We start from the raw sequence: 26889 nt of genomic DNA on the forward strand, positions 1-26889 counted from the left end.
GGGGCTGTGGGGCTCGGTTATGGGGCTGGGGTGGGTCTGAGGGGCTATGGGGGTTGGTTATGGGGCTGGGGTGGGTATGGGAGGCTATGGGGTGGGAATGGGGGGCTATAGGGTGGATATAAGGGGCTATGGGGGTCGGTTATGGGGGGCTATGGGGTGGGAATGGGGAGCTATGGGGTGGATATAAGGGGCTATGGGGCTCGGTTATGGGGCTGGGGTGGGAATGAGGAGCTATGGGGTGGGGATGGGGGGCTATGGGGGTTGGTTATGGGGCTGGGGGTGGGTCTGAGGGGCTATGGGGTGGGAATGAGGGAGTTTGGGGTGGAAATGGGGGGCTATGGGGTGGAAAAGGGGGGCTATGGGGGTTGGTTATGGGACTGTGTGTGGGGCTGGGGTGAGAATGAGGGGCTATGGGGTGGAAATGGGGGGTTGTGGGGCCGGGGTCAGAGTGCCCCTATGGGGACGGTGGGGGGCAGATACCCCCTATGGGGGTCCCAAATGCTATTGGGTGTGGGATGGAGGGCAGATGTACCTAAGGGTGTGGGAACTCTGGGGGTCCCAAGTGCCCCTATAGGGACACACTGACCCCAGTGGGACCCTAAATGCCCCGGGGGGGGCAGATACCCCCCCGTGGCTCTCGCTGCACTCAGCTGTCAATCAACGCTTGGCCACGCCCCCGCCTCCACCACGCACCAATCAGAGCCACGCGTCGCTCAGTGGGCGTGGCCTTAACTAGACCCACCCCCTTCCTCTTCCTTGCCCCAGCTCTGCGCATGCGCAGTTCCGTATCTCCGCACCCCCCCCCTCCCCCCCCCATAGCAGTAGTACTTCCGGCGGAACAGTTTGTACTTCCGGGGGTCAGGTTCTACTTCCGGGTTGCCCGCTGCGGCGGTGCCTGGTGGCCGCCATGTTTACTCTGTTCCCTTCGCTCCTTCCTCGCCTGACCGAACCGCTGTGGTTCAACTTGGACCGGCCGAGCGTGGACGAGACGGAACTGCAGCAGCAGGAGCAGCAGCACCAGGCCTGGGTACGGGAACGGGGGGCGGGGGGAGGCCTTGGGGGTTGGGGGGGTTCAATGCAGGGCTGTGTAGGCCTCAAAGAAAGGCTCAGTAGGCCTTAATGCAGGGCTCCATAGGCCTCAATGCAGGGCTGTGTAGGCCTCAGCCTCACAGATCTCAGTAGGCCTCAACGCAGGGCTCCGTAGGCCTCAACACAAGGTTATGTAGGCCTCAATGCAGGGCTCAGTAGGCTGCAATGCAGGGCTCTGTAGGCCTCAACACAAGGTTGCGTAGGCCTCAATGCAGGGCTCATTAGGCCTCAATGCAAGGCTGTGTAGGCCTCAGCACAAAGCTCAGTAGGCCTCAATGCAAGGCCTCAACACAACGCTTTGTAGGCCTCAACACAGGGTGCAGTAGGCCTCAACGCAAGGCTCTGTAGGCCTCAACGCAAGGCTGTGTAGGCCGCAACGTAGGGCTAAGTAGGCCTCAGTGCAGGGCTCCATAGGCTGCAACACAGGGCTCAGTAGGCCTCAGCGCAAGGCTTTGTAGGCCTTAACGCAGGGCTGTGCAGGCCTCAACTCAAGGCTCAGCAGGCCTCAGCGCAGGGCTCAGTAGGCATTAATTCAGGTCTCTGTAGGCCTCAACGCGAGGCTTTGTAGGCCTCAACGTGAGGCTCAGTAGGCCTCAACACAAGGCTCAGTAGGCCTCAACTCAAGGCTCTCTAGGCCGCAACATAGGGCTCAATAGGCCTCAATGCAGGGCTCAGTAGGCCTCAATGCAGGGCTCAGTAGGCTGCAATGCAGGGCTCTGTAGGCCTCAACGCAAGGTTGCGTAGGCCTCAATGCAAGGCTGTGTAGGCCTCAACACAAGGCTCAGTAGGCCTCAAGGCAGGTTTTAGTAGGCCTCAATGCAAGGCTCAGTAGGCCTCAACACGGGGTGCAGTAGGCCTCAATGCAGGGCTCAGTAGGCCCCAACGCAAGGCTGTGTAGGCCACAACATAGGGCTCAGTAGGCCTCAGTGCAGGGCTCCATAGGCTGCAACACAGGGCTCAGTAGGCCGCAACGCAAGGCTTTGTAGGCCTCAACGCAGGGCACAGTAGGCCGCAACACAGGGCTCCGTAGGCCTCAACACAGGCCTGTGCAGGCCTCAACTCAAGGCTCAGTAGGCCTCAAAGAAAGGCTCTGTAGGCCTTAATGCAGGGCTAAGTAGGCCTCAACGTAGGGCTCTGTAGGCCGCAACGTAGGGCTCAATAGGCCTCAACTCAAGGTGCATTGGGCCTGAATGCAAGGCTCAGTAGGCCTCAACTCAAGGCTTTGTAGGCCTCAACGTAGGGCTCAGTAGGCTGCAATGCAGGGCTCTGTAGGCCTCAACACAAGGTTGTGTAGGCCTCAACACAAAGCTCAGTAGGCCTCAACACAGGTTTTAGTAGGCCTCAATGCAAGGCTCAGTAGGCCTCAACGCAGGGCTCTGTAGGCCTTAATACAGGGCTGTGTAGGCCTCAACACAAAGCTCAGTAGGCCTCAAAGAAAGGCTCGGTAGGCCTCAATGCTGGGCTCCATAGGCCTCAATGCAGGGCTCAGTAGGCCTCAACGCAGGGCTGTGTAGGCCTCAACTCAAGGCTCCGTAGGCCTCAGCCTCAGTGCTCAGCAAAGGGAAACTCAGCCCCCCCCCCAATCCTCCTTGGGGGTAGAGATGTGTTAATTGAGGGCTGTGTTAATTAAGGCCTGTGCTAATTGAGCTGTGTTAATTAAGGCCTGTGCTAATTGAGCTGCGCCACCTCCCCATGAGCAAGGAGTTCCTTGGGGGCACTTCTGGCCTCCCCGTTCCTCAGCCCCATGTCCCCTCATGGCTGTGTCCTCTCTGCCCCGTCCCCAAGGGCTGACAATCCCCCCCATCCCCCTCACGCTCCTCCCTGGCCCCACTGACCCCCCTTTTCTCCCCCCTTTTCTCCCCCCTTTTCTCCCCCCTTTTCTCCCCCCTTTTCTCCCCCCTTTTCTCCCCCCTTTTCTCCCCCCTTTTCTCCCCCCTTTTCTCCCTCCTCCCCAGCTCCAAAGCATCGCCGAGAAGGACAACAACCTGGTGCCCATTGGGAAGCCGGCTTCAGAGGTGGGCGATCACACTATGGGATGCCTGGCACCCAACCCGGCCCTGACCCCATTGAGGGAGCGGGAGAAGGAAGGGAATATGGGGCAGCATATGGGTATATGGGGCAGCACGTGGCTGTGTGGGGATGGGGGCTTGTGGGGCTGCATCCCCTGGCCCTAATGGGGGATCATGGGGCCATGTCCCTTGGCCCTAATGGGGGATCATGGGGCCATGTCCCTTGGCCCTAATGGGGGATCATGGGGGCCATGTCCCTTGGCTCTAATGGGGGATCATGGGGGTCATGTCCCTTGGCTCTAATGGGGGATCATGGGGGCTGCATCCCCTAGCCCTAATGGGGGATCATGGGGCCATGTCCCTTGGCCCTAATGGGGGATCATGGGGCCATGTCCCTTGGCCCTAATGGGGGATCATGGGGCCATGTCCCTTGGCTCTAATGGGGGATCATGGGGCCATGTTCCTTGGCCCTAATGGGGGATCATGGGGCCATGTCCCTTGGCCCTAATGGGGGATCATGGGGGCCATGTCCCCTGGCCCTAATGGGGGATCATGGGGCCATGTCCCTTGGCCCTAATGGGGGATCATGGGGCCATGTCCCCTGGCCCTAATGGGGGATCATGGGGCCATGTCCCTTGGCCCTAATGGGGGATCATGGGGCCATGTCCCTTGGCCCTAATGGGGGATCATGGGGCCATGTCCCTTGGCCCTAATGGGGGATCATGGGGCCATGTCCCTTGGCCCTAATGGGGGATCATGGGGCCATGTCCCTTGGCCCTAATGGGGGATCATGGGGCCATGTCCCCTGGCCCTAATGGGGGATCATGGGGCCATGTCCCTTGTCCTTAATGGGGTCGGAGCTGTGGGTGGCTGTGGCTGTGCTGCTGTAATGGGACGCGTCGTGCCCCATTGTGACCCCCCCAGCACTACGACGAGGAGGAGGAAGAGGACGATGAGGACGACGAAGACAGCGAAGAGGACTCGGAGGACGACGAGGACATGCAGGATATGGATGAGATGAACGACTACAACGAGTCTCCTGACGACGGGGAGATCAACGAGGTAACGGCTGGGCTGGGTCCCTGCCCCATATCAACCCCACAACCACACAATAGGTTGGGTGGGGAGGGACCCCAAAACCCACCCGGCCCCTTTGTGGGCACCACGGCTGAGTGCAATGGGGTTTTTATGGGGCTGAGAATGTCCAACGTTGTCGTTTCCAGGTGGATATGGAGGGGGCAGAGCAGGACCAGGACCAGTGGATGATCTGATCCCAGCAGGACGGGAACCAGAGTTAAGTGAGATGGGGATGGAGCCCCCATGGCTCTGACTGGGACCAGAGAACAGCACCCCACAATGGACACAGCACCCCACAATGGGCTCAGCACCCCACAATGGACACAGCACCCCACAATGGGCTCAGCACCCCACAATGGGCTCAGCACCCCACAATGGACACAGCACCCCACAATGGGCTCAGCACCCCACAATGGGCTCAGCACCCCACAATGGGCTCAGCACCCCACAATGGGCTCAGCACCCCACAATGGACACAGCACCCCACAATGGACACAGCACCCCACAATGGACACAGCACCCCACAATGGGCTCAGCACGGAGCTGCTCAGTGGGGCCGTAACGCTGGGTGGTGCCAATGGGATCCCATCACACGTGGGGGCAGCGTGGGGACCCAACGGGGATGGGGCAGCTTTCCTAATAAACACCATTTTGTAGGATGGGGGCCCTAAATCTGAATGGAATCACCTGCCTGTGCTTGGGTGGGCAAAGGGTTCGGGTACAGCTCTGCCTGCAGCCCCCCCTCACCCCATAGACACAAAGCAGCCCCCCCTCACCCCATAGACACAAAGCAGCCCCCCCTCACCCCATAGTCCCCCCCACCCCATAGCCACAAAGCACAGCAGCCCCCCCTCACCCCATACACCCCCTCACCTCATAGCCACAAAGCACAGCCCCCCTCACCCCATAGCCACAATAGGGGTTGGTTGCGGGGCTGGGACTGGGGGGGTTTGGGGTGGAATAGGACTGGGGGTGGGAATGGGGGGCTGTGGGGCTCGGTTGGGGGGCTGAGTGTGGGGCTGGGGTGGGTCTGTGGGGCTATGGGGTGTGAGTGGGGCTGGGGGTGGGAATGAGGGGGGGTTGGGGTAGAAATGGGAGCTATGGGGCTCAGGTGGGGGGCTGAGTGTGGGGCTGGGGGGGTCTGAGGGGCTATGGGGCAGGAATGAGGGGTGTCTGGGGTGGAAGGGGGCTGGGGGGTGGAAATGGGGGGGTACGGGGCTCAGTTATGGGGCTGAGGTGGGTCTGAGGGGGGGTTGGTGTGGAAATGGGCTGGGGGGTGGAAATGGGGGGCTATGGGGCTGAGCCCCACCGTGTGATATGGGGCAGGGACTCACTCAGCCCCACTGTGTGATGTGGGGCAGGATATTGGGCCCCATGGTGGTTCTCCTGCCTTTAGGACCAAGATTCCAAGAGCAGGAGAAAAATACAATTTATTTACAAGTAGAAACACATAAAACGTCTCGTTTTCCCCCGGGTGGCAGCAGGAGCCGAGGTCACACCCCCCCCTGTGCCCCACATCGGCCCCGAATCCCTTTGGATCCCCATGGATCCCCATGGATCCCCATGGATCCCTTTGGTGTCGCTGAGCTGTGGGGCAGTGGGGGGGGAGATGGGATGGGACCCTCAGAACTTGGAGTCCTTCAGCGCCCGGCGGCCCTACAGGAGAGATGGGGGGGGTCAGTCACCCCACAATGGGGGTCAGGGGGGGCCCCCCAACCCCACACTGACCCCATAGACCCCTATAGCCCCCCATAATCCCCTCATAGACACCCACAGGCCCCCCTATAGGCCCCCATAGGCCCCCACAGATCCCCATAGGCCCCTCATAGACCCCATAGTGCAGTGCTGCCCCCCACCCCACACTGTGCTGACCCCCACAGACCCCTCATAGACCCCCATAGTCCCCTCATAGACACCCACAGGCCCCCACTGACCCCCATAGGCCTCTCATAGACCCCCCATAGACCCCCATAAGCCCTCATAGGACCCAACAGACCCTTCATAGCCCCCCATAGTCCCCTCAGACACCCACAGGCCACCCTATAGACCCCCACAGACCCCCATAAGCCCTCATAGACACCCACAGGCCCCTCATAGACCCCATAGTGCAGTGCTGCCCCCCAGCCCCACGCTGACCCTGATAGGCCTCCCACAGACCCCTCACAGCCCCCCATAGCCCCTCATAGACACCCCAGACCCTCATAGTCCCCCCCAGACCCCCACAGGCCCCTCATAGACCCCATAGTGCAGTGCTGTCCCCCACCTTGCCCTTGGGGGACTTGCTGGATGCGATACGGGGCGAGCGGCGCGTGGAGCCCTTGGGGCTGCTCTTCCTGCCGGCAGCGCGACGCAGGAGGGTGTTCCCCAACTTCTTGGGGGTGTTGAGGATGCTGAACGCCATCGACTGGCGCCGCTCGGGCTGGGAGGGACAGGAAGGAAGGAAAGAATGATGGATGGAGGGATGGAGGGAGGGAGGGAGGGAGGGAGGGATGGAGGGATGGAGGGAGGGAGGGATAGAGGAAGGGAGGGATGGAGGAAGGGAGGGAGGGAGGGATGGATGGATGGAGGAAGGGAGGGATGGAGGGATGGATGGTGAGGGGCTCAGGGTGGGGATGGCAGGGAGCTGTGGGTCCCTTTGCGTTGCCCACCTGTTTGCTGGGCGCCTGCTGCTCCATCCGCCGCGTGAGGTGGGAGCTGCGCCGCTCACGGGGGGTCTGCGGGCGGGGGAAGCAGCTGACGGGCTTCTTGGACTGGGGAAGGCAAAGAGAGGGGGGCAATGGGGACGGTCAATAGAGAGGGGGGCAATGGGGATGGTCAATTAGGGGGGCAATGGGGATGGTCAATTAGGGGGGCAATGGGGGTGGTCAGTTAGGGGGGCAATGGGGGTGGTCAATTAGAGAGGGGGGCAATGGGGGTGGTCAATTAGAGAGGGGGCAATGGGGGTGGTCAATTAGGGGGCAATGGGGATGGTCAATTGGAGAAGGGGGCAATGGGGGTGGTCAATTAGGGGGCAATGGGGATGGTCAATTAGGGGGGCAATGGGGGTGGTCAATTAGGGGGGCAATGGGGATGGTCAGTTAGAGAGAGGGGCAATGGGGATGGTCAGTTAGGAGGGGGGGCAATGGGGATGGTCAGTTAGGGGGGGGGGCAATGGGGATGGTCAATTAGGGGGCAATGGGGATGGTCAATTAGAGAGGGGGGCAATGGGGGTGGTCAATTAGGGGGACAATGGGGATGGTCAATTGGGGGGCAATGGGGATGGTCAATTAGGGGGGCAATGGGGATGGTCAATTAGAGGGGCAATGGGGATGGACAATTAGGGGGCAATGGGGATGGTCAATGGAGAGGGGCCGTGGGATCAGCACCATGGACAGCGCAGGGCTGGGAGCTGTCCGCCAGCAGGTGCTGATGGCGCTGGGGGTCTCCATCGCCCAGTATCACAGGTCACATCACACCCTGATCTTTTTGGGGGTCTGTTCTCACCTCGGGGGTGTCGGGACCCTGGTGTGACTCATCCGAGAGCCGTTTGCGCTGCTGCCGGGTGGTGATGCCGCCGTGAGCCCACCCCCCCCCTCCCAACGTGGTGCGGCGGCGGGCGGCCCCCCCCTCCGTGAGCTGCGAGGGCTGGATGCTGGCGCGGCGCAGCGTCTCCGTCGGGTCACCCGTCTTCATCTCCTCGTCCGTGATGGTGCCCAGCACGTCGGAGGGCTGAGGGGGGGGAGCGGGAGTCAGGGGCTGCGGGCACACAACAGTGTGGGGTGGGGGGTTGTGTGCCCCCCAGCAGCCCCCCACTGTGCTGGGATTGATTGAGGTGGCTGTGTGCCCCCCAGCAGTGTGCCCCCACCAGCCCCACACAGTGCTGGGATATGGGGTGGCTGTGTGCCCCCCAGCACTGTGTGCCCCCCTCCAGCCCCCTGCTGTGCTGGGATATGGGGTGCCTGTGTGCCCCCCTGGCTGTGTGCCCCACACTGTGCTGGGATTGATTGGGGTGGCTGTGTGCCCCCCTGGTGCTGCATGGCCCCCACCAGCCCCACACTGTACTGGGATTAGGGTGGCTGTGTGTCCCCCAGTGCTGTGTGCCCCCCGCCATCTCCCCACTGTACTGGGATGGGGTGGCGGTGTGCCCCCCTGGCACTGTGTGCCCCCCACCAGGCCCCCGCTGTACTGAGATGGGGTGGCTGTGTGCTCCCCGCTGTGCTGGGATATGGGGTGGCGGTGTGCCCCCCTGGTGCTGTGTGCCCCCCACCATGCTGGGATATGGGGTGGCTGTGTGCCCCCCTGGCACTGTGTGCCCCCCACCAGCCCCACACTGTGCTGGGATACGGGGTGGCTGTGTGCCCCCCCGGCACTGTGTGCCCCCACCAGCCCCCCGCTGTGCTGGGATACGGGGTGGCTGTGTGCCCCCCTGGCTGTGTGCCCCCTGTTGTGCTGGGATACGGGGTTGCTGTGTGCCCCCCTGGCTGTGTGCCCCCCCGGTTCCCTGCTGACCCTGTTCTCCAGTGGGTAGCATGTCTTTAGGTGCGGTGGACAGGCCCGGTTGCGTTGCTGCAGCTCAGCGATGCGGCTCCAATCGTCCAACTGCTCCGGTTCATCCTGGCACGTCCCCAGGTAGATGCTGCTGCGACCTGGAGGCCAAGTGATGAGAACCAGGAAGGGGCTCCATAGGATGGAGCTCCATCCCACCCCCAGCCCCACTCACCCAGACTGGAGCTGCTCCCCGCCTGCGAGCGCCGCAACGCGCTGCGCGTGGCCGGCCGGTATCCGGGCAGGCTGAGCAACGCAGCGTGTCCCGATGGATCCTGAGGGGAGGATGAATCCAGCTTGGACAGGGAGTCCTGCGACGAGAAGCTGGCCAAGGAGCGAGCGGAGCGAGCAGAGCGCAGCCGAGAGCGCGACCGGGCGGCTCCGTGGGGCTGATCCGACACGAGGCTGGTGAAGGATGAATCTGCAGCACACGGCTCCTCCATGGCCGGCTCCTTCTGGAGGAGGAACGGGGGGAGGAGATGAGCAGAGCAGCACATGGGTCACGGTGATGGTGATGACCTGCCCCCTCCTCACCTTGGTCATGTTGATGCTCTGCCCCATTCCTTCCCTTGCTCATGATGACGTTAATGGCCTGCCCCCCTCCTCCCCTTGGTCACAGTGATGCTGATGCTCTGCCCCATTCCTCACCTTGGTCACAGTGATGTTGGTGGCTCGTCCCCCTCCTCACCTTGGTCTGCCCCATTCCTCTCCTTGCTCACGGTGACGTTAATGGCCTGCCACCCTCCTCACCTTGGTCATGGTGATGTTTATCTGCCCCCCTCCTCACTTTGGCCATGTTGATGCCCTACCCCATTCCTCATAGTGGTGTTGATGATCTACCCCCTCCTCACCTTGGTCACAGTGATGTTAATGGTCTGCCCCCCTCCTCCCCTTGCTCATGGTGCTGTTGATGCTCTGCCCCATTCCTCACCTTGATCATAGTGATGTCGGTGGTCTGCCTCCCTCCTCACCTTGGTCTGCCCCCCTCCTCCCCTTGCTCATGATGACATTAATGGTCTGCCTCCCTCCTCACCTTGGTCATGTTAATGCTCTGCCCCATTCCTCCCCTTGCTCATGGTGCTGTTAATATCCCCCCATTCCTCACCTTGCTCATGGTGCTGTTAATATCTGCCCCATTCTTCCCCTTGCTCATGGTGCTGTTAATATCTGCCCCATTCCTCCCCTTGCTCGTGGTGATGTTGATATCTGCCCCATTCCTCCCCTTGCTCATGGTGCTGTTAATATCCCCCCATTCCTCACCTTGCTCATGGTGATGTTGATGATCTGGGTGGTGCGGCGTCGCCCCGATCGCGTCCTGCAGCCCGACTCCATGGATACATCCCCCAAAGACCCAGCGCTGCTCTCCAGCTTGTGCTGCGTGCGGCTGGCGATGGGTGTGAAGTACAGGCTCTCCAAGGACTCCACCTTCCGTGGCAGCCGCTGTGACGTACGAGGCTCGGCGCCATCCGGCACAGCTGAGCCGTCAGAGTGCGAGCGGGTGGCTTTCCTGCAGGACGGTGGGGAACCAGGGCTGAGCTGGGGCTGGGGTGAAGTGGGGCCGGGGGTGAAGTGGGGCCAGGGGTGAAGTGGGGCCGGGGGTGAAGTGGGGCTGGGAGTGAAGTGGGGCTGGGGGTCAAGTGGGGCCAAGGGGTGAAGTGGGGCTGGGAGTGAAGTGAGGCCAGGGGTCAAGTGGGGTGAAGTGAGGCCAAGGGGTGAAGTGGGGCTGAAGTGAGGCCGGGGGTCAAGTGGGGTGAAGTGGGGCTGGGGGCGAAGTGGGGTGGGGTGCGAAGTAGAGCCGGGGGGGAAGGGGTGAAGTGGGGCCGGGGGTGAAGTGGGGCTGGGGTGAAGTGGGGCTGGGGCAGAAGTGGGAATGGGGGTGAAGTGGGAATGGGGGTGAAGTGGGAATGGGGGTGAAGTGGGAATGGGGGTGAAGTGGGGCCGGAGGTGAACGGGGGCTGAGGGGTGAACGGGGGCTGAGGGGTGAAGTGGGGCCGAGGGGTGAAGTGGGGCTGAGGGCGAAGTGGGAATGGGGGTGAAGCGGGAATGGGGGTGAAGTGGGAATGGGGGTGAAGGGGGGCCGGGGCTGCAGTGGGGCTGGGGATGGTGTGGGGGTGGGGGTGCAGTGGGGCCAGGGGTGCAGTGGGGCTGGGGATGGTGTGGGGCCGGGGGTGCAGTGGGGCCAGGGGTGCAGTGGGGCTGGGGATGGTGTGGGGCCAGGGGTGCAGTGGGGCCAGGGGTGCAGTGGGGCTGGGGATGGTGTGGGGCCGGGGGTGCAGTGGGGCCAGGGGTGCAGTGGGGCTGGGGATGGTGTGGGGCCGGGGGTGCAGTGGGGCCAGGGGTGCAGTGGGGCTGGGGATGGTGTGGGGCCAGGGGTGCAGTGGGGCCAGGGGTGCAGTGGGGCTGGGGATGGTGTGGGGCCAGGGGTGCAGTGGGGCCGGGGGTGCAGTGGGTCTGGGGGTGCAGTGGGGCCGGGGGTGCAGTGGGGCTGGGGATGGTGTGGGGCCGGGGGTGCAGTGGGGCCGCTCGGTACCTGGTGGAGTTGAGTGGCTGCCCCTCGTCCATGCTGAGCTCCAGGCTGTCGGTGCTGAGGTCGGCCCGGTTCTGCCGGTAACTCCCCGGTTCCGGTTCCTTCATTGTGGCTTTGGGGGCCGGGAACTTGCCCAGATCACGGAGCTGCTGCTCGGCCAGTTGCAGCTGGGGGGGGGAGGGGGTCAATGTGTGGGTAATGGGGGGGGATAATGGGGGGAGGGGGATCTGGATAATGGGAGGGGGTCTGAATAATCGGGGGGGGGGGGTGTGGATAATGGGGGGGTCTGAATAATGGGGGGACATTATTGGGGGGGGGGGTAATGGGGAGGGTCATTTGGAGGGGGAGGGGTGGGTGTGGGTTAATGGGGAGGGTCTGAATAATGGGGGGGGGGCTGGATAATGGGGGGTCCATTGGGGGGGGTAGTTGGAAGAATCAATGGGGGGAGAGGGGGGTGTGTGGGGTAATGGGGGGATCTGAATAATGGGGGGGGCTGGATAATGGGGGGGAGTTCTGAATAGTGGGAGGGGGCATCATTGGGGGGCGGTAATGGGGAGGGTCATTTGGGGGGGAGGGGTGGGTGTGGGTTAATGGGGAGGGTCTGAATAATGGGGGGGGGTCTGAATAATGGGGGGGTCTGGATAATGGGGGGTCTGGATATTGGCGGGGGGGGTCTGGATAATGGGGGGACATCATTTGGGGGGGGTAATGGAAAGGGTCATTGGGGGGGAAGGGGGTGTGTGGGGTAATGGGGGGGGGTCTGAATAATTGGGGGGGGGCTGGATAATGGGGGGGTATGAATAATGGGGGGACATCATTGAGGGTGGGGTTACGGGGAGGGTCATTTGGGGGGGAAGGGGGTGTGTAGGGTAATGGGGGGGGGTCGATTTTGGGGGGTGGTCTGGATAATGGGGGGGGGTCTGTATAATGGGGGGGTCTGAATAATGGGGGTGGGGGGTGAATAATGGGGAGGGGTCTGTATAATGGGGGGGTCTGAGTGTGCCTGTTCCCACCTGCTCCTCCATGCCCTGCACCCTGGTGCTCAGCTCCCTGCAGCTCAGCTCTGCCTGCTGTGCTCTCATTGCGCTCTGCTGCAGCTCCTTGTTCAGACGCTCCGACTCCGTCCTCAGCTCCTTGTTCTCCTGCTGCAGCTGCTCCATCGCCTGCAGCTTCTCCGCCAGCTCCAGGTTCTGCTGCTTTTTGGCGTCGTAGTGAGTTTTGGCCTTTTCCATCTGTGCCTTGTAGTGCTCGGCCGCCTGCTCCTTCTGCGCCAGCAGCTCCTGCAGCTCCGCCACCTTCTGCTGCTGCCGCGTGGCCTCGCTTTGCAGCTCCCCTTCCAGCACCTGCCATGGGAGGGAGTGGGTCAGAACCACCCCCAGCCCCACAGCAAAGCACCCCGAGCATCCCCACCCAGAGCACTGAGCATCCCCACCCATAGCACCCCGAGCATCCCCACCCATAGCACTGAGCACCCATAGCACCCTGAGCACCCATAGCACCCTGAGCATCCCCACCCATAGCACTGAGCACCCATAGCACCCCGAGCATCCCCACCCAGAGCACTGAGCATCCCCACCCAGAGCACTGAGCACCCATAGCACCCTGAGCATCCCCACCCATAGCACTGAGCACCCATAGCACCCCGAGCATCCATAGCACCCTGAGCATCCCCACCCATAGCACTGAGCACCCATAGCACGCTGAGCATCCCCACCCAGAGCACTGAGCATCCATAGCACCCCGAGCATCCCCACCCATAGCACTGAGCATCCCCATCCATAGCACTGAGCATCCCCACCCAGAGCACTGAGCATCCCCATCCATAGCACCCTGAGCATCCATAGCACCCGAGCATCCCCATCTCTAGCACTGAGCACCCATAGCACTGAGCATCCCCACCCATAGCACCCTGAGCATCCATAGCACCCCGAGCATCCCCATCCATAGCACCCTGAGCATCCATAGCACCCCGAGCATCCCCATCCATAGCACCCTGAGCATCCATAGCACCCTGAGCATCCCCATCCATAGCACTGAGCATCCATAGCACCCCGAGCACCCTGAGCATCCATAGCACCCTGAGCATCCCCACCCATAGCACCCCGAGCACCCATAGCACCCTGAGTATCCCCATCCACCCACAGACCTTAACTCTCTGCTGCTGGCTCCGCGTGGTTTTCTCGTGCTGTGCCAGCTTCTTGTTCAGCTCCTCCACCTGGTAGGACGCAGGTTGGTCACCCCAGGGCAGCAGGAAGGGGAGGGAGCCCCCCCTGCTCCCCCCAGCCCTGGCCGACCCCCTGCACACCCGCCTCCATTGCCAACAGTGGGATCAAGGAGGAGGCTCAGCCCCTAAGGGCCGTCACCTCCCCAGGGACAAGGGTCTCATCCTGCAGAGCCCCCCGGGATGGGGGCTTTGTCCCCCCCCACAATGTGGGGCAGGGGATGGGGGTGACCCCATGAGGAGCAGCTCTGCCCCATTGGGGGGGGGAAGGGGGTGTGTGGGATAATGGGGGGGGCTGAATTATGGGGGGAGAGGGTCTGGATAATGGGGGGGTCTGGATAATGTGGAGGGGGTCTGGATAATGGGGAGGCAATGGGGAGGGTCACTGGGGGGGGAGGGAGGGGGATGGGGTAATGGGGGGCTCTGAATAATGGGGGGGGGTCTGGATAATGGGGGGTATCATTGGGGGGGGGGGTAATGGGGAAGGGCATTGGGAGGGGGGGGGAGGAGGGTGTGTGGGGTAATGGGGGGGTCTGGATAATGGGGGGGGGACATGAGAGCACAGAGATGTGGAGCTGGGGACCCCCCCCAGCACCCATCACCATTTAAGCAGCCGATGCTGTGTGTGTGTGTTACCTGCTTTGCTTGTTCTCTCTGAAATCCCTCCAGCTGCTCCACCTGCGGAGAGCAAAAAGGAAAGGGTGGATACGTGGCATGTGCAGGGCTCTGCCCACCACCAACATCACAGGTCTGGAAGCCCCCAACCAGCTCCCGCCCCAAAGAGCCCAAGAAAAGGGTTTGTAGGGCTGGGAATCATAGAATGGCCAGGGCTGAAAAGGACCCTCAAAGATCATCCGGTTCCAACCCCCCCCTGCTACGTGCAGGGTCACCAGCCCAGGCTGCCCAGAGCCACATCCAGCCCGGCCTCGAATGCCTGCAGGGATGGGGCATCCAACTGGGCTTCCCCTGTCTTGTATGGGCCCTAAAATGACCCCTGGCTTAGGAATGGGGATGGAGTGGGAGCAAAGACACGTGGGGGTGGTGAATCTGGGCCCTGGTTTAGGGATGGGGATGAGGTGGGAGCAGAGCCCCGGCTCCTTTGGGAAGCTCATGGGCTCAGCTGGAAGCCAGCACAGCCCTGGGCAGACCCAGCAGAAATGAGTGACACGGAGCCCAGCCCATGGCACAGCCCCATCCCGAGTGCTCTGCCCCCAAACCCACGTCGTGCACCCACCCCGCGCAGCTCCATCAGCCCCTTTACCTGCGCCACCAGCTTCTGCTTCTCCTCCTGGAACTTCTGCCTCTCCTCCAGCACCTTCCCCTTGGCGTTCTCGTACTTATTGCTCATCACCTCCAGTTTCCTGGCCGCCTCCTCAGCCTCCTTCCTGCTGTTGGCTGTCGCCTTCTCCGCCTCCATCCTCACACGCTCCAGCTCCCGCGTGTGTTTCTCCCTCTCCTGCCCCAGCTCCGCATCCACGCGCTGCTGCCCGCGGCTCAGGCTCTCGCTCAGCGCCCTGTTCTCCTCCTCCATGCGGCTGTTGGCCGCCTGCAGCGCCGCCAGCCTCTCGCTGGAGCTCGCCGCCTCCTTCTGCAGCCGCTGCAGCGCTCGCTCCTGCTCGGCTGCTTTGTCGCGCAGGGCCGGCAGCTCGGCCGCCTCCATCCTGGCCCGGGCCAGCTCTGCCTGCAGCGCGTTGCTGGCCTTCGCCCTCTGCTCCAGGTCGTCGCGGTGTTTGCTCTCCAGCGACGCGCGCTCAGCTTGCAGCTGCTGGCACAAGTGTTTGAGCGGCACCACCTCCCCGGCCAAGGCCTGAGCGCTGCCCAGCTCCTGCTGCAGGGAGGAGAGGAGCTGCTCCTTCTGGAAGCACTTGTCCTGGCAGACCTTCACCTCCTGCCGCAGCTCCTCCTCGCGCTCGCTCTGACAGTGCCGGTCCCTTTTCAGCGCCTCGATGGTCATTCGTTGCTTCTCCATCTCCTCCTGGCACCGCTGCACCTCCACCTTCATCAGCGAGCAGCGCTCGGCCGCCCGCGACGCGGCCGTGGCCATCTCGGTCTGCAGCACCCGCAGCCTCTCCTCCAGCTTCTTGCTCTTCTCCGCCTCGGCCACGATCAGGCGCTTCAGCTCCTTGCTCTCGGCCTCCTTCTCGCTCAGCTGCCGGTGCAGGATGGACACCTCGTGCTCCAGGCTGCCCAGCAGACTGTTCTTCCTCTCCAGCTCCTGGATGCACTGTGACAGCTGCTCCTTCCAGCCCTCCTCCTGCTGGCCCTTCTCCTGCGCCGCAGCACGCAGCGATGCCGCCTCCTTCTCGGCAGCAGCCGCGGCCGTTCTGCTCAGCGCCAGCTCCTTGCTCTTGTCCTGCAGCTCCTTCCTCAGGTTCTCCATGGCACCATCCTGCAGGGCCTGGGCTGAGCGCGAGGCCTCCAGCATCCTCTGCAGCTCCGCCGCCGTGTCCCGGTGCTGCGCTGCTTCCCTCCGCGCTGCCTCCAGCTCCACCTGCTGCTGTTGCGATGCTGCAGCCCGGCCTTCAGCCACAGCTTTCTCCAGCCCGGTGATGGCGTCCTGCTGCTCCCGGCACTTCTGCTCCAGCCGCTCCACTTCCGCGCTCAGCATCTGCGCCTCCTTCAGCTTCTCCTGGTAGAGATCCTGGCTGGAGCCCGACTCCTGCTCTCGGTGGCGGATCTTTTCCTCCAGGTTTTTGAGGGACGTTTCCTTGGCGTACGCCGCTTTGATGCTTTCCACCTCAGCCTCCCGGCTCCGGGCAGCCTCCAGGAAGCCCTGCAGCTCGCTGTCCATCTTGGACGCCCGTTCTTTCACCGCTTCCACCGAGGCCAGCTCCCCTTTCAGTTTGCTGACCGTCTTCTGCAGGTCCCTCAACTCCTCGCCCCGCGAGACGTTCTTCAGCCGCAGCTCGTCCAGCTCACCCTCCTTCTCCTCCATCAGCTCCATGGACCGTGCCAGCTCCTGTTGGTGCGCTGAGCGCTCCACGCGCTGCTCGTTGATGGAGTTCTGCAGCTGCACCTCCAGCTCTGCCTTCCGTGCTTTCTCAGCTGCACACTCAGCCCTGGCATCCTCCAGCTCCTTCTGCAGGCGCTTCGCCTCCTCCTCACACCGTGCCAATTCCTGCCCGTGCTTCTGTGCCGCTTCCTGCAGTGCTGCGCTCAGCCGGGCCGCCTCGCTGGCCTCCTGCGTGGCCACGGCCTCCAGCTCCTTGCACTTCATCCTCTCCTGTTGCAGCTCCTTGGAAATGGCCTCGAGTGCTTCGCTCGCCTTCCTCACCTCCGCCTCCAGCTTCACCGCGCGCTCGGCGCTCACCAGCTTCTGCTCCTCGCCTTCCTTCTCCTTAGCACTGGCCAGCTGGGCCTGGAGGGCCCCCAGCTGCTCCTGCTGCTCGCTGGCCATGCGTGCCATGCGGGCTTCCAGCTCCGCCACCCTCTTCTGCTCGGCCTGCAGTTGCTGGCAGGCCTGCCCGTGCTCCCGGCTCAGCTCCTGCAGCCTCTTCTCCATCCTGCCGCGCTCTCCTTCCTCCCCCTTGGCCACCTGGGCCAGCTGCTGCTGCAGCGCTGCCGTCTCCTCCCGGTGCTCCTCCGCCACCCGCTGCAGCCGTGCCTCCAGCTCCTGCCTCCTGGCCAGCTCCTCTCCTCGCTCCTGCAGGGCCTGCTCCCCGCGCTGCACCAGCTGCTGCTTCTCCGCCTCCAGCTCCGCAATCCTGGCCAGGTTCCCCTCCAGGCTCTCGGCCGCCCTCCTCTTCTCGTCCTCCAGGATGCCCTCGGTGTTACGCACCGACTCCTCCAGGAAGAGCAGCCGCTCCTGCAGGCGCGTGTTCTCCTTGGCCACCTTCTCCTTGTCGGCCAGTTTCTGCTGGCTCTCCTTCAGCTTCCCCTCCATCTCCCGCAGCTGAGCTCGCAGCGTCTCGGCGCTCCCGGCTTGTGCTGAGCTCTGCTGGCACTGCGCGCTGAGCTCAAGGACGCGGGCTTGCAGCTCTTGGACCTTCTGATTCAGCTCAGCCTTCTCGGGCTGCATTTCCACGGCTGAAGCTTTGCTGGCCGCCTCCAGGCTTTGCAGCTGGCTGCTCAGGGCCACCAGCTGCGTTTCCTTGGCTTGCTGCAAGTGCTGCAGCTGCTGCAGGGCCGCATCCCTCTCCTGGGCAGCTTTCTCGCACTCGACCCCGAGCTGCCTGGCTTTCCCTTCCGCCTCCTGCGTCACCCGCGCCAGCTCCTCCTCCCTGTGCTTCAGGCTGGCTCCCAGCTGCTCCAGGCGCCGGCTCAGCTCACTGACAGCCTCCTGCGAAGCCACATCCCGGCGCCGCAGCTCCTCCGCCTGCACCCGCTCCTGCTCTGCCTGCAGCCGCAGCCCAGCCGCCTCCTGCTCCCGCTGCTGCAGGAACCCGCTCAGCTTGCCCACCTCGGCTGTCAGCGCGTCCGCCTGGGCCGTCAGCCGAGCCTCCTGCGCCCGCAGCTCCTGCTCCAGCTTCTCCTTGGCCAGGTGCAGCTCGGAGACGGAGCTCTGCAGGTTGGAGATGTGGGTGCTGAGCTGGACCTTCTCCACCTCGAAGTGGCTGCGCTCCGCCTGCAGGGCCGCGTCCCGCTGGCTCTTCTCCTCCTCCAGCCGCAGGACGGAGGCCTGGAGCTCAATGCCTTTGGCGGTGAGGCTGGACACCTCCTGCTTGAGCTCCTCCAGCTGGTGGAGAGAAAAAGGAAGGAGGGAAAATGTAATAAAAACATCCCCAGATTTCAGTCGAGCAGCGAGCGGCAGCTTCATAAGAACTTTGTGGCCACTGAGCCCACTGCACACCCCCAACAAGCCCAGCCCTGCCTTCACTTCAGGCATTTCTGAGAGGAAACCCTTTCCTCCACCGTGCAGAAACAGCCCCATCCCCAGTGGGGCAGCCAGCAGGGAGCTGCAGTCCCAAACACCACGCAGGTAACGTGCTCAGCCCCACGGCATGGACCTGAAGGGAGCACCCAGCTCTGCCCCCTCACTGCTGGGGCACAGCAGAATGTGCTGCCAGGCATTGCTGTGGCTGTTAGAGCTTTGAGCTTGCTCTGATCACAGCCAACCCGCCCCATACCTTCAGCACGTCGCCCATGACCTCTCCTTTCTCCTGCGTACTGCAGTCCCCCAGCTTGGCCAGCTGCTCTTCCAGCAGGGAAATCTTTCCCTGCAGGATCTCCACCTTCTCTTCCAGGCATTTCTGCAACACAGACATGGGATGGAGCAGGGCAGGATGCAGGGGACGCCTGCAGCTCCCAGCTGACACCGGCCCCAGCCCCTCACCTTTTCCTGCAGCGCAGCCCGCAGTTCACCCTCCAGCTGCGCCTGCTTGGCTTGGGACTGGGTCAGCGCAGCGTTGTGCTCCTCTGAGAGCTCGTTCAGGGCGTCCTGCAGCTGCACCAGGTGGCTGGCGATCTCCCGCAGCTGGGAGGGAAGGGGGGAAGTCAGCTCAGCATGGGAACATTGCAGGACATCCCAAACCCAGCTGCTCGCAGGGCTCCATCAGCCGCACCGCATCCAACACACGCAACGTTTACAGCCCACAAAGGACAAACCCAAAATGTGCTTCACACCCGCTGCCAACGCATGTTCATTTTTAAGGCTGGTGCTGTCCCTTCTCCAAGGGCTGTTTGCAAAATGCCACCAGATGCTGAACAGGAGATGCAGCCTCGTACCTTGAAGGACAGGTCCCCGTTCTCCTCCGAGAGCTGGTTGATCTTGCGATCCATCTGGCCCTTCTCAGTCTTCAAGTCCTGGCATTGCTTCAGGGCCTCGTGCAAGCGCACCAGCAGGCTGGGGGAGAGCAATAGAACATATAAGCAAGTGCAAGGGAGGAGGGGGCACTGCTGGGGACACCGGTGTATGTGGGCATCTCTGTGTGGGGCTGAGAAAGCCCAAAGTGGGGCCCTGATGAGCCATGAAGCCGAGCATGACTGGGGCTGCTGGTGTTTGAGCTCTGCATGACCTGAACCAGAGCTGCAGGACTCCAGTTAGAACCTCTGCAGCATAAAGTAACTCAAGTGAAGCAGCTCCCGGGCTGCAGATGTGACAGGGCAGAGTGGGACGCAGCGTGGAAGTGACAGCTCTAACCCAGATCAGATCTGATACAACTGATAATCAGGAGAGGGATGGGAGCTCAGACCATACTCCAGCCCAGCTCAGATCTGATGCAACTAACAACCAGGAAAGGGATGGGAGCTCAAAGACCCACTTTTAGGCTGCAGCCCATATCTTGAGCTCGGAGGCTCCACTGCAGATCCCTGCATCAAATCCAACAGCTGAGCCCCAACAATGGGAACCTTTAGGAAACAGCCTCCAATATCACCCCAAAAGCTTTCGGGGACACAGAACCCCGCGGGTGTTACCTCTCGTTCCTCTCCCTCAGCTCCTCCATCTCTTTGGGCTCCAGCTGCTCTGCAGTTTGCTTTTCGTTGAGCAGAGCCAAGCGGTCGATGCGGTGCTGCATCATGGTGATCTGAGCCTCTGGGGAGCGTAGAAAGGAGGGTACAGCACCATGGGGAGGGTACAGCACCATGAGGGGGGTACAGCACCATGAGGGGGGTACAGCAACATAAGGAGGGCACATCACCACCCCCCGCTGCCAGGCCAAGCCCCCAGCACAGCGTGGGACCCCCATCCCTCTGCCCAGGGGGAAACTGAGGCACGAGGAGCCAGACTGGGCAGCACTGGCATCAATCACGTTGCCCAGAGTTTATTAAGGGAGTGAAAAAGGAGGAGCTGGAGCAAAGCAGAGCCAACCCCAACGTGCTTGCTCTGGGCTCCAGCAGGACCTGAGCACGGTTCTAATGGGCTCAGAGCCATCAGCCCCAGACCCACAGGTCCCTGCCCTAGAGATCCCCCCCCCGTGCCCATGTCACCCCCCCCAGGCACTGACCTTTCTCGGTGATGAGTTTACGGTTCTCTGCCAGCTCCACCTCCAGCTCGTCCCTGTTCTCCCTCTCGATCGCCAGCTGCTTCTTCAACCTCCGCAGCTGGAACTGGGGGGTCTGCAGGACATCGCCCACGGGTGATGCTGGTGCTGCAGGGATCATGCTGCAGGGGGAACAGCGCTTAGCAGCAGGGACACAGGGCCCAGCACTCTGCAAAGCAGGGCAGGAAGGGGAGCACCGGCTGCTCTGGGTTGGACCAGCTGCTGTGGGGATGGTCTGTGCTTGCAGCTGGCCAAGGACACCCCCTGTAACACATGCAGGTCCCCCCTAGAAATATAGCAGAGGCCCAGGACGTACTTGTTGATGCTGGAGGAGGAGGTCGAGGCGATTTTCTGCAGCTCCAGGAAGCGAACCTGAGGCTGGGGGAGCCCCGGCGAGCGCTGCTCAGTGCTGCTGCTGGATGCGCCGGGCGAGGACAGCGGTGCTGGGAGGCAACGAGCAGGTTTTGGGTCAGTACCAGGAGGGGGAAGGCTCAGGTCCAAAGCCCCAAGTGCATAAGAAACACAGACCCCAAATGGGACAGACCCTCCTCCATCCCAGCTGGCAGCTCCCCCGGCCTATGGGTGCTGCTGGTACCGGGTCCGACCCAATGCTGTGCTCACCCCTGCGCTGCAGGAACAGCTCCAGGTTCTCACTCAGACTCTCCTCATGGTCCAGCACAAACTTGAGGATGGCGGCCAGCTCCACCTGCGGGATGGGAGCAGTGAGAGCTGGGATCCAGGTGAGCAATGGATGGAGGGATGGGACACAGCTGGGATCCAGGTGAGCCATGGATGGAGGGATGGGACACAGCTGGGATCCAGGTGAGCCATGGATGGAGGGATGGGACACAGCTGGGATCCAGGTGAGCAACAGGATGGAGGGATGGGACACAGCTGGGATCCAGGTGAGCAATGGATGGAGGGATGGGACACAGCTGGGATCCAGGTGAGCCATGGATGGAGGGATGGGACACAGCTGGGATCCAGGTGAGCCATGGATGGAGGGATGGGACACAGCTGGGATCCAGGTGAGCAACAGGATGGAGGGATGGGACACAGCTGGGATCCAGGTGAGCAATGGATGGAGGGATGGGACACAGCTGGGATCCAGGTGAGCAATGGGATGGAGGGATGGGACACAGCTGGGATCCAGGTGAGTGATGGGATGGAGGGATGGGACACAGCTGGGATCCAGGTGAGTGATGGGATGGAGGGATGGGACACAGCTGGGATCCAGGTGAGTGATGGGATGGAGGGATGGGACACAGCTGGGATCCAGGTGAGCAATGGATGGAGGGATAGGACACAGCTGGGATCCAGGTGAGCCATGGGATGGAGGGATGGGACACAGCTGGGATCCAGGTGACCATGGGATGGAGGGATGGGACACAGCTGGGATCCAGGTGAGCAACGGGATGGAGGGATGGGACACAGCTGGGATCCAGGTAAGCCATGGGATGGAGGGATGGGACACAGCTGGGATATCGGGGCATTACCTGGAGCTGGTAATCCAACTCGTTCCAGTCCCGGGGGCTTTTGCTGCTCATGGAGCTGTGGTACAGCAGCAGCACGGCCACCTGCAAGCAGGGAGTGGGTCAGGGGGGTCCCTGCACCAAACCCAACCCCCCCAGCCCCATGGCAGAGGACATGTTGTGTGTGACCCCGAGCTGTTACCTTGGCCAACTCCAGCTCTTCTCCCTCCAGCAGTTTCTGCACCGACACCAGGTTCCCCGCGGCCGATTTGTGCTTGCACAGCTCTGCAATGAGAAGGAAGGGATTAAAGCACACGAGCAACGAGGAGCAGGAGGGGAAGGGGATGAAGAAGGGGACCAGGGGGGTTCTTACTCTGCAGGAACCCACAGACGAAGGCTGCTCGCTCTGCAAGGGGCTGCTCCAGGATGGACTCCCCTTCTTCAGTCCTGTGGCTGCGAGAGAGCAAGGCATGGGTACAAGGCATGGGTGCAAGGCATGGGTGCAAGGCATGGGTGCAAGGCATGGGTGCAAGGCATGGGTGCAAGGGCGCAGTGTGGGAGCGCAGTGAAGCAGCTCCAACTAATTCTATCTGTGTGTTCGGCTCCTTCCTGCTCCTGTTACTGCAGTTAATTATAGCAAGGCCTGAGCTGTGGGACTACGGCCTCATTGGGGCACTAATTACCCAGGTTTAATCACCATCGTGCTTCAAAGGTGGGAGCTCTGCCCCCATAGCAGTCAGTGGGGCAGTGGGTCTATGCCTTCTCTATGGGGCTCCTTATGCTGCTTCTACCCTGATAGCAATCAGTGGGTCAATGGGGAAGGGGTCTATGCCCACTCTATGGGGCTCCTTATGCTGCTCCATGGACCCCCCTGGCCCTATAGCAGTCAGTGGGTCAATGGGTCTATGCCCACCCTATGGGGCTCCTTATGTTGCTTCTGCCCCCATAGCACTCGGTGGGGCAGTGGGGAGGGGGCTGTGCCCACTCTATGGGGCTCCTTGTGCTGCTTCTACCCCTCTGTGCCCCCATAGCAATCAGTGAGTCAATGGGGAGGAGTCTATGCCCATTCTATGGGGCTCCTTATGCTGCTCCATGGACCCCCCTGGCCCCATAGCAGTCAGTGGGGCAGTGGGTCTATGCCCGCTCTATGGGGCTCCTTATGCTGCTTCTGCCCCTCTGTGCCCCCATAGCACTCAGTGGGGCAGTGGGGAGGGGAGTATGCCTGCTCTATGGGGCTCCCTATGCAGCTTCATGGACCCCCATCTCCCTCAGGACCCCCCCTGCTTCCTCCTCCCAGCATCATTTGGGGAGGGGGAGCAGCTCCCACTTTATCCCACTAATTGTGGGGGGTTAATGGGGCGGTGATGCCCCCCAGCCCCCAGCCCCAGCACTCACATCTTGTTGATGATCCGGATGAACACGGCGCAGTCCTGCAGCTGGGACAGGGCACGGAGCGGCTCCGGGCTCAGCCCAGTGCTGCTCACCTGGGGATCAATGGGGGGGGGGTCAGCACACAAAGCACAACCCGATCCTTGGCCACAGCCCCACAGCGCTGCGGGGTGGGGGATGTGGGGTGGGGGAGCCCCTAAACCCCCCTCTATGGGGCAGCAGTGGGGGGGAGGGGGCACAGAGCACCCAGATGTGGGGGGTTGTGGGGTGGGAGCTGTGGGGCAGGGGGTTGTGGGGGCTGTGGGGTGGGGGCTGTGGGGTAGGAGATGTGGGGTGGGGAGATGTGGGGTGGGGGAGCCCCTAAACCCCCCCTCTATGGGGCTGCAGGGGGTGGGGGGGGGGGCACAGAGCACCCAGATGTGGGGGGTTGTGGGGTGGGAGCTGTGGGGTGGGAGCTGTGGGGTGGGGGGTTGTGGGGGCTGTGGGGTGGGGGCTGTGGGGTGGGGGATCTATGGGGCGGGGATCTATGGGGTCCCCACATTAATCAGTGCACGTTACCCAAGCCAGCAGCGCAGCAGCTCTGTTGCTGTGGAGCGGCATCGCTGCCAGGGCAACACCCAGACCTGGAACCAAACAGGGACCAGAAGTTAATTAATTAACAGCAATTAATTCATTAACCACAATCCCGCCCCCCCCCCCCCAGCCCCACGTCCCCAGCCCCATAGATGTGGGGCACAGCCCTCTATCGGCACAAAGCTGCCATTGTATCAGTGACCCACATACCCTGCCAATGTGGGGCTCAAAGGGGGGGGCACATCGCTATGGGGCACTGCCCCCTTCCTGCCCCACATCCCCCCCTGCCCCACAGCACTATCTGCAGGCAGCAGAAGCCTCCTCTCTGTTATCAGGGGGGCCCAGCGTCTGCCCCATAGACACAGCACAGAGCACAGCCCCATAGCTCGGCTCTGCCCCATAGCTCGGCTCTGCCCCACACTGCAGTGCCATGGGGGTCCCCTCTGTCCCCATTTAATTACCTGGATAGGAAGGACCCCCCCCTCCCAGCCCCTTAATGACACACATAGCACCCACTGCCAGCCAACCCCCCCCAGCCCCACACATACCCCCATAGCCCCCCATATAACCTCACACATACCCCCATAGCCCCCCATATAACCTCACACATACCCCCATAGCCCCCCATATAACCCCACACATACCCCCAGAGCCCCCCATATAACCCCACACATACCCCCAGAGCCCCCCATATAACCCCACACATACCCCCAGAGCCCCCCATATAACCCCACACATACCCCCAGAGCCCCCCATACCCCACCCCACTCCCCAGTATGGGAGCCCCACATAGGCCCCCCCCCTACAGGCCCCACAGCCCCACACAGGCTCCCCCATAGGCGTGCACAGACCCCACGATCCCATATAGGTGCCCCCATAGGCCCTGACAGGCCCCATAGCCCCACATTGGCTCCTCCATAAGCCCAGACAGACCCCATAGCCCCACACAATGCCCCCATAGGCCCAATACTCCCACATAGGACCCCAACAGGCCCACAGTCCCCCCCATAGTCCCACACAGACCCCATAGCCCCACACAAGCCCCCCATAGGTCCAATAGTCCCACACAGGCCCCCTGATCCCATACAGGTGCCCCCATAGGCCCTGACAAGCCCCATAGTCCCACACAGGACCCCACCAGACCCCATAGTCCCACATAGGCTCCTCAATAAGTCCACATAGACCCCATAGCCACACACAAGGCCCCCCATAGGCCCAATAGTCCCACATAGGACCCCACCAGACCCTACAGTCCCACATAGGCTCCTCCATAACCCCACAAACACCCCACAGTCCCACACAAGGCCCCCATAGGCCCCACAGCCCCACACAGGCCCCAAAGGCTCCCATACAGGTGCCCCCATAGGCCCTGACAGGCCCCATAGTCCCACACAAGGCCCCCATAGGCCCCATAGTCCCAAACAGGGCCCCAACAGACCCACACCAGGCCCATAGTCCCCCCCATAACCCCACACAGACCCCATAGCTCCACACAAGGCCCCCATAGGCCCAACAGTCCCACACAGGCCCCCTGATCCCATACAGGTGCCCCATAGACCCTTACAGGCCCCATAGTCCTACATAGGCCCCATAGCCCCACACAAGGCCCCCATAGGCCCAATGGTCCCACATAGGACCCCACCAGACCCCATAGTCCCACACTGGCTCCTCCATAACACCACACAAGGCCCCCATAGGCCCAATAGTCCCACACAAGCCCCCCCTACAGGTACCACAGACCCCACAGCCCCACACAGGCCCCACGATCCCATACAGGTGCCCCCATAACCCCACACATCCCCCATATCCCCACCCAATGCCCCCATAGGCCCCATATTCCCCCTCCCCCCCCATTCCCTTTCCCCGCCCCGTCTGTCCGTTCTCTCACCGTTCCGTTCTCCTTCTCTCCCGTTCTGTCACTGCTCCATCCACGACCCCCCCCCGATTCCCTCACACCCGGTCGGGGGGCACCGAGAACCTGCACGAAGCACCGACTCGTTGATCCCAATTGATCCCAATCGATTCGGGCCGATCCGGGGCCGCTCCGGGCGCTGGTTTCCCGTCCTGGCCCAGCGCCGCCCCACGTCACGGCTACGAGCGTTTAAAGGAGCCGCGGCACCGAAATGACGAGCGGGACGGGAGCGACGCACGGAGCCCAACGAGGCCGAAATGGGGGTCGGGGCCTTAACGGGGGTCGCGGCCTAAAGGCAGCGCGGCCTGTACGCGGGGCGACGGGCCTCAAGGCCGAACACAAAGGGCCAGGCCCAAATCCAGGCCTATAAGCCGAACACAGCCAAGGCCTCAAGCACTGAGCCCATAGCACAGACATGAGACCACAGACCGTGAGATGAGGCTTCAGGCCCGTGTTAAAGATACAGGCCCCGAAGCCCGGCCCCGAGGCCTGACACAAGGCCCCAGACCAGGCCTAGGCCTTAGGCCTACGTCCAGGCCTCAGAGCCCAGGCCTTAGGCTTAGGCCCAGGCCTCAGAACCAAGGCCTCAGACCCCAGGCCCAGGCCCAGGCCTAGGCCTCAGGCCTTAGGCCTACATCCAGGCCTCAGACCTCAGGCCTTAGGCTTAGGCTTAGGCCCAGGTCTCAGACCCAAGGCCTCAGACCCCAAGCCCAAGCCTAGGCCTCAGGCCTTAGGCCTCAAACCCAAGGCCTACCTCCAGGCCTCAGACCACAGGCCCAGGCCTCAGGCTTTAGGCCTCAGCCACCAGGCCTTAGGCTTAGGCCCAGGCCCAGGCCTAGGCCTCAGGCCTCAGGCTTTAGGCTTAGGCCCAGGCCTAGGCCTCAGGCCTGAAATCTAAGGCCCAAATCCAGGCCCCAGGCCCCAGCTGCAGCTCCTACACCCCACACTCAGGCCCCAGACCCCATAACCTGACCCCACAGCCCATAACTCGACCCCATATCCCGACCCCAGACCCCACACTTAGGCCCCACACCCCATATCCTGACCCCATAACCCGACCCCATACCCCAGGCCCCTACCTTAAGCCCCGCCCCTCGCCTTAAGCCCCCGCCCCCTCATTTGCATAAACCCCGCCCTCCTCGGCCGCCACGATTCAAACGCCCCCAGCCGTCTTCT

General features: G+C 62.5%; 2 protein-coding genes across 3 annotated transcripts; one reads left to right on the plus strand and one right to left on the minus strand.

The window, feature by feature from the left end:
- The first annotated feature begins 873 nt into the window (after positions 1-873).
- LOC146762908 (anaphase-promoting complex subunit 15) lies at positions 874-4847 on the plus strand. 2 transcript variants are annotated; one of them, XM_085536576.1, is made up of 4 exons: positions 874-1027; positions 3045-3104; positions 4023-4160; positions 4322-4847. In XM_085536576.1, exons 1-4 carry the CDS (start codon positions 908-910, stop codon positions 4367-4369), a joined length of 366 nt encoding a protein of 121 aa, XP_085392702.1. In that variant the 5' UTR covers positions 874-907; the 3' UTR covers positions 4370-4847. The 2 variants fall into 2 exon arrangements, with proteins under 2 accessions (XP_085392702.1, XP_085392703.1); XM_085536577.1 differs by lacking the exon at positions 3045-3104.
- Positions 4848-5587: 740 nt separating this feature from the next.
- NUMA1 (nuclear mitotic apparatus protein 1) lies at positions 5588-26858 on the minus strand. Its single transcript, XM_085536567.1, has 26 exons — positions 26793-26858; positions 25690-25779; positions 23787-23851; positions 23235-23323; positions 22213-22292; positions 22042-22124; positions 21864-21944; positions 20989-21073; positions 20684-20810; positions 20332-20489; positions 19802-19919; positions 19112-19229; positions 18720-18860; positions 18514-18636; positions 14709-18122; positions 14084-14125; positions 13373-13441; positions 12240-12569; positions 11230-11393; positions 9960-10206; positions 8875-9154; positions 8664-8800; positions 7659-7883; positions 6824-6925; positions 6439-6594; positions 5588-5831 (listed from the first exon to the last, which is right to left on the minus strand). The coding sequence occupies exons 3-26, from the start codon at positions 23826-23828 to the stop codon at positions 5799-5801; spliced, it is 6444 nt and encodes a 2147-aa protein (XP_085392693.1). The 5' UTR covers positions 23829-23851; positions 25690-25779; positions 26793-26858; the 3' UTR covers positions 5588-5798.
- Positions 26859-26889: the final 31 nt, after the last annotated feature.

The sequence above is a fragment of the Coturnix japonica genome, chromosome 1, assembly GCF_054131305.1.
Source record: "Coturnix japonica strain WE chromosome 1, WE-NBRP24, whole genome shotgun sequence".
In the NCBI taxonomy this organism is placed as follows: Eukaryota; Metazoa; Chordata; class Aves; order Galliformes; family Phasianidae; genus Coturnix; species Coturnix japonica.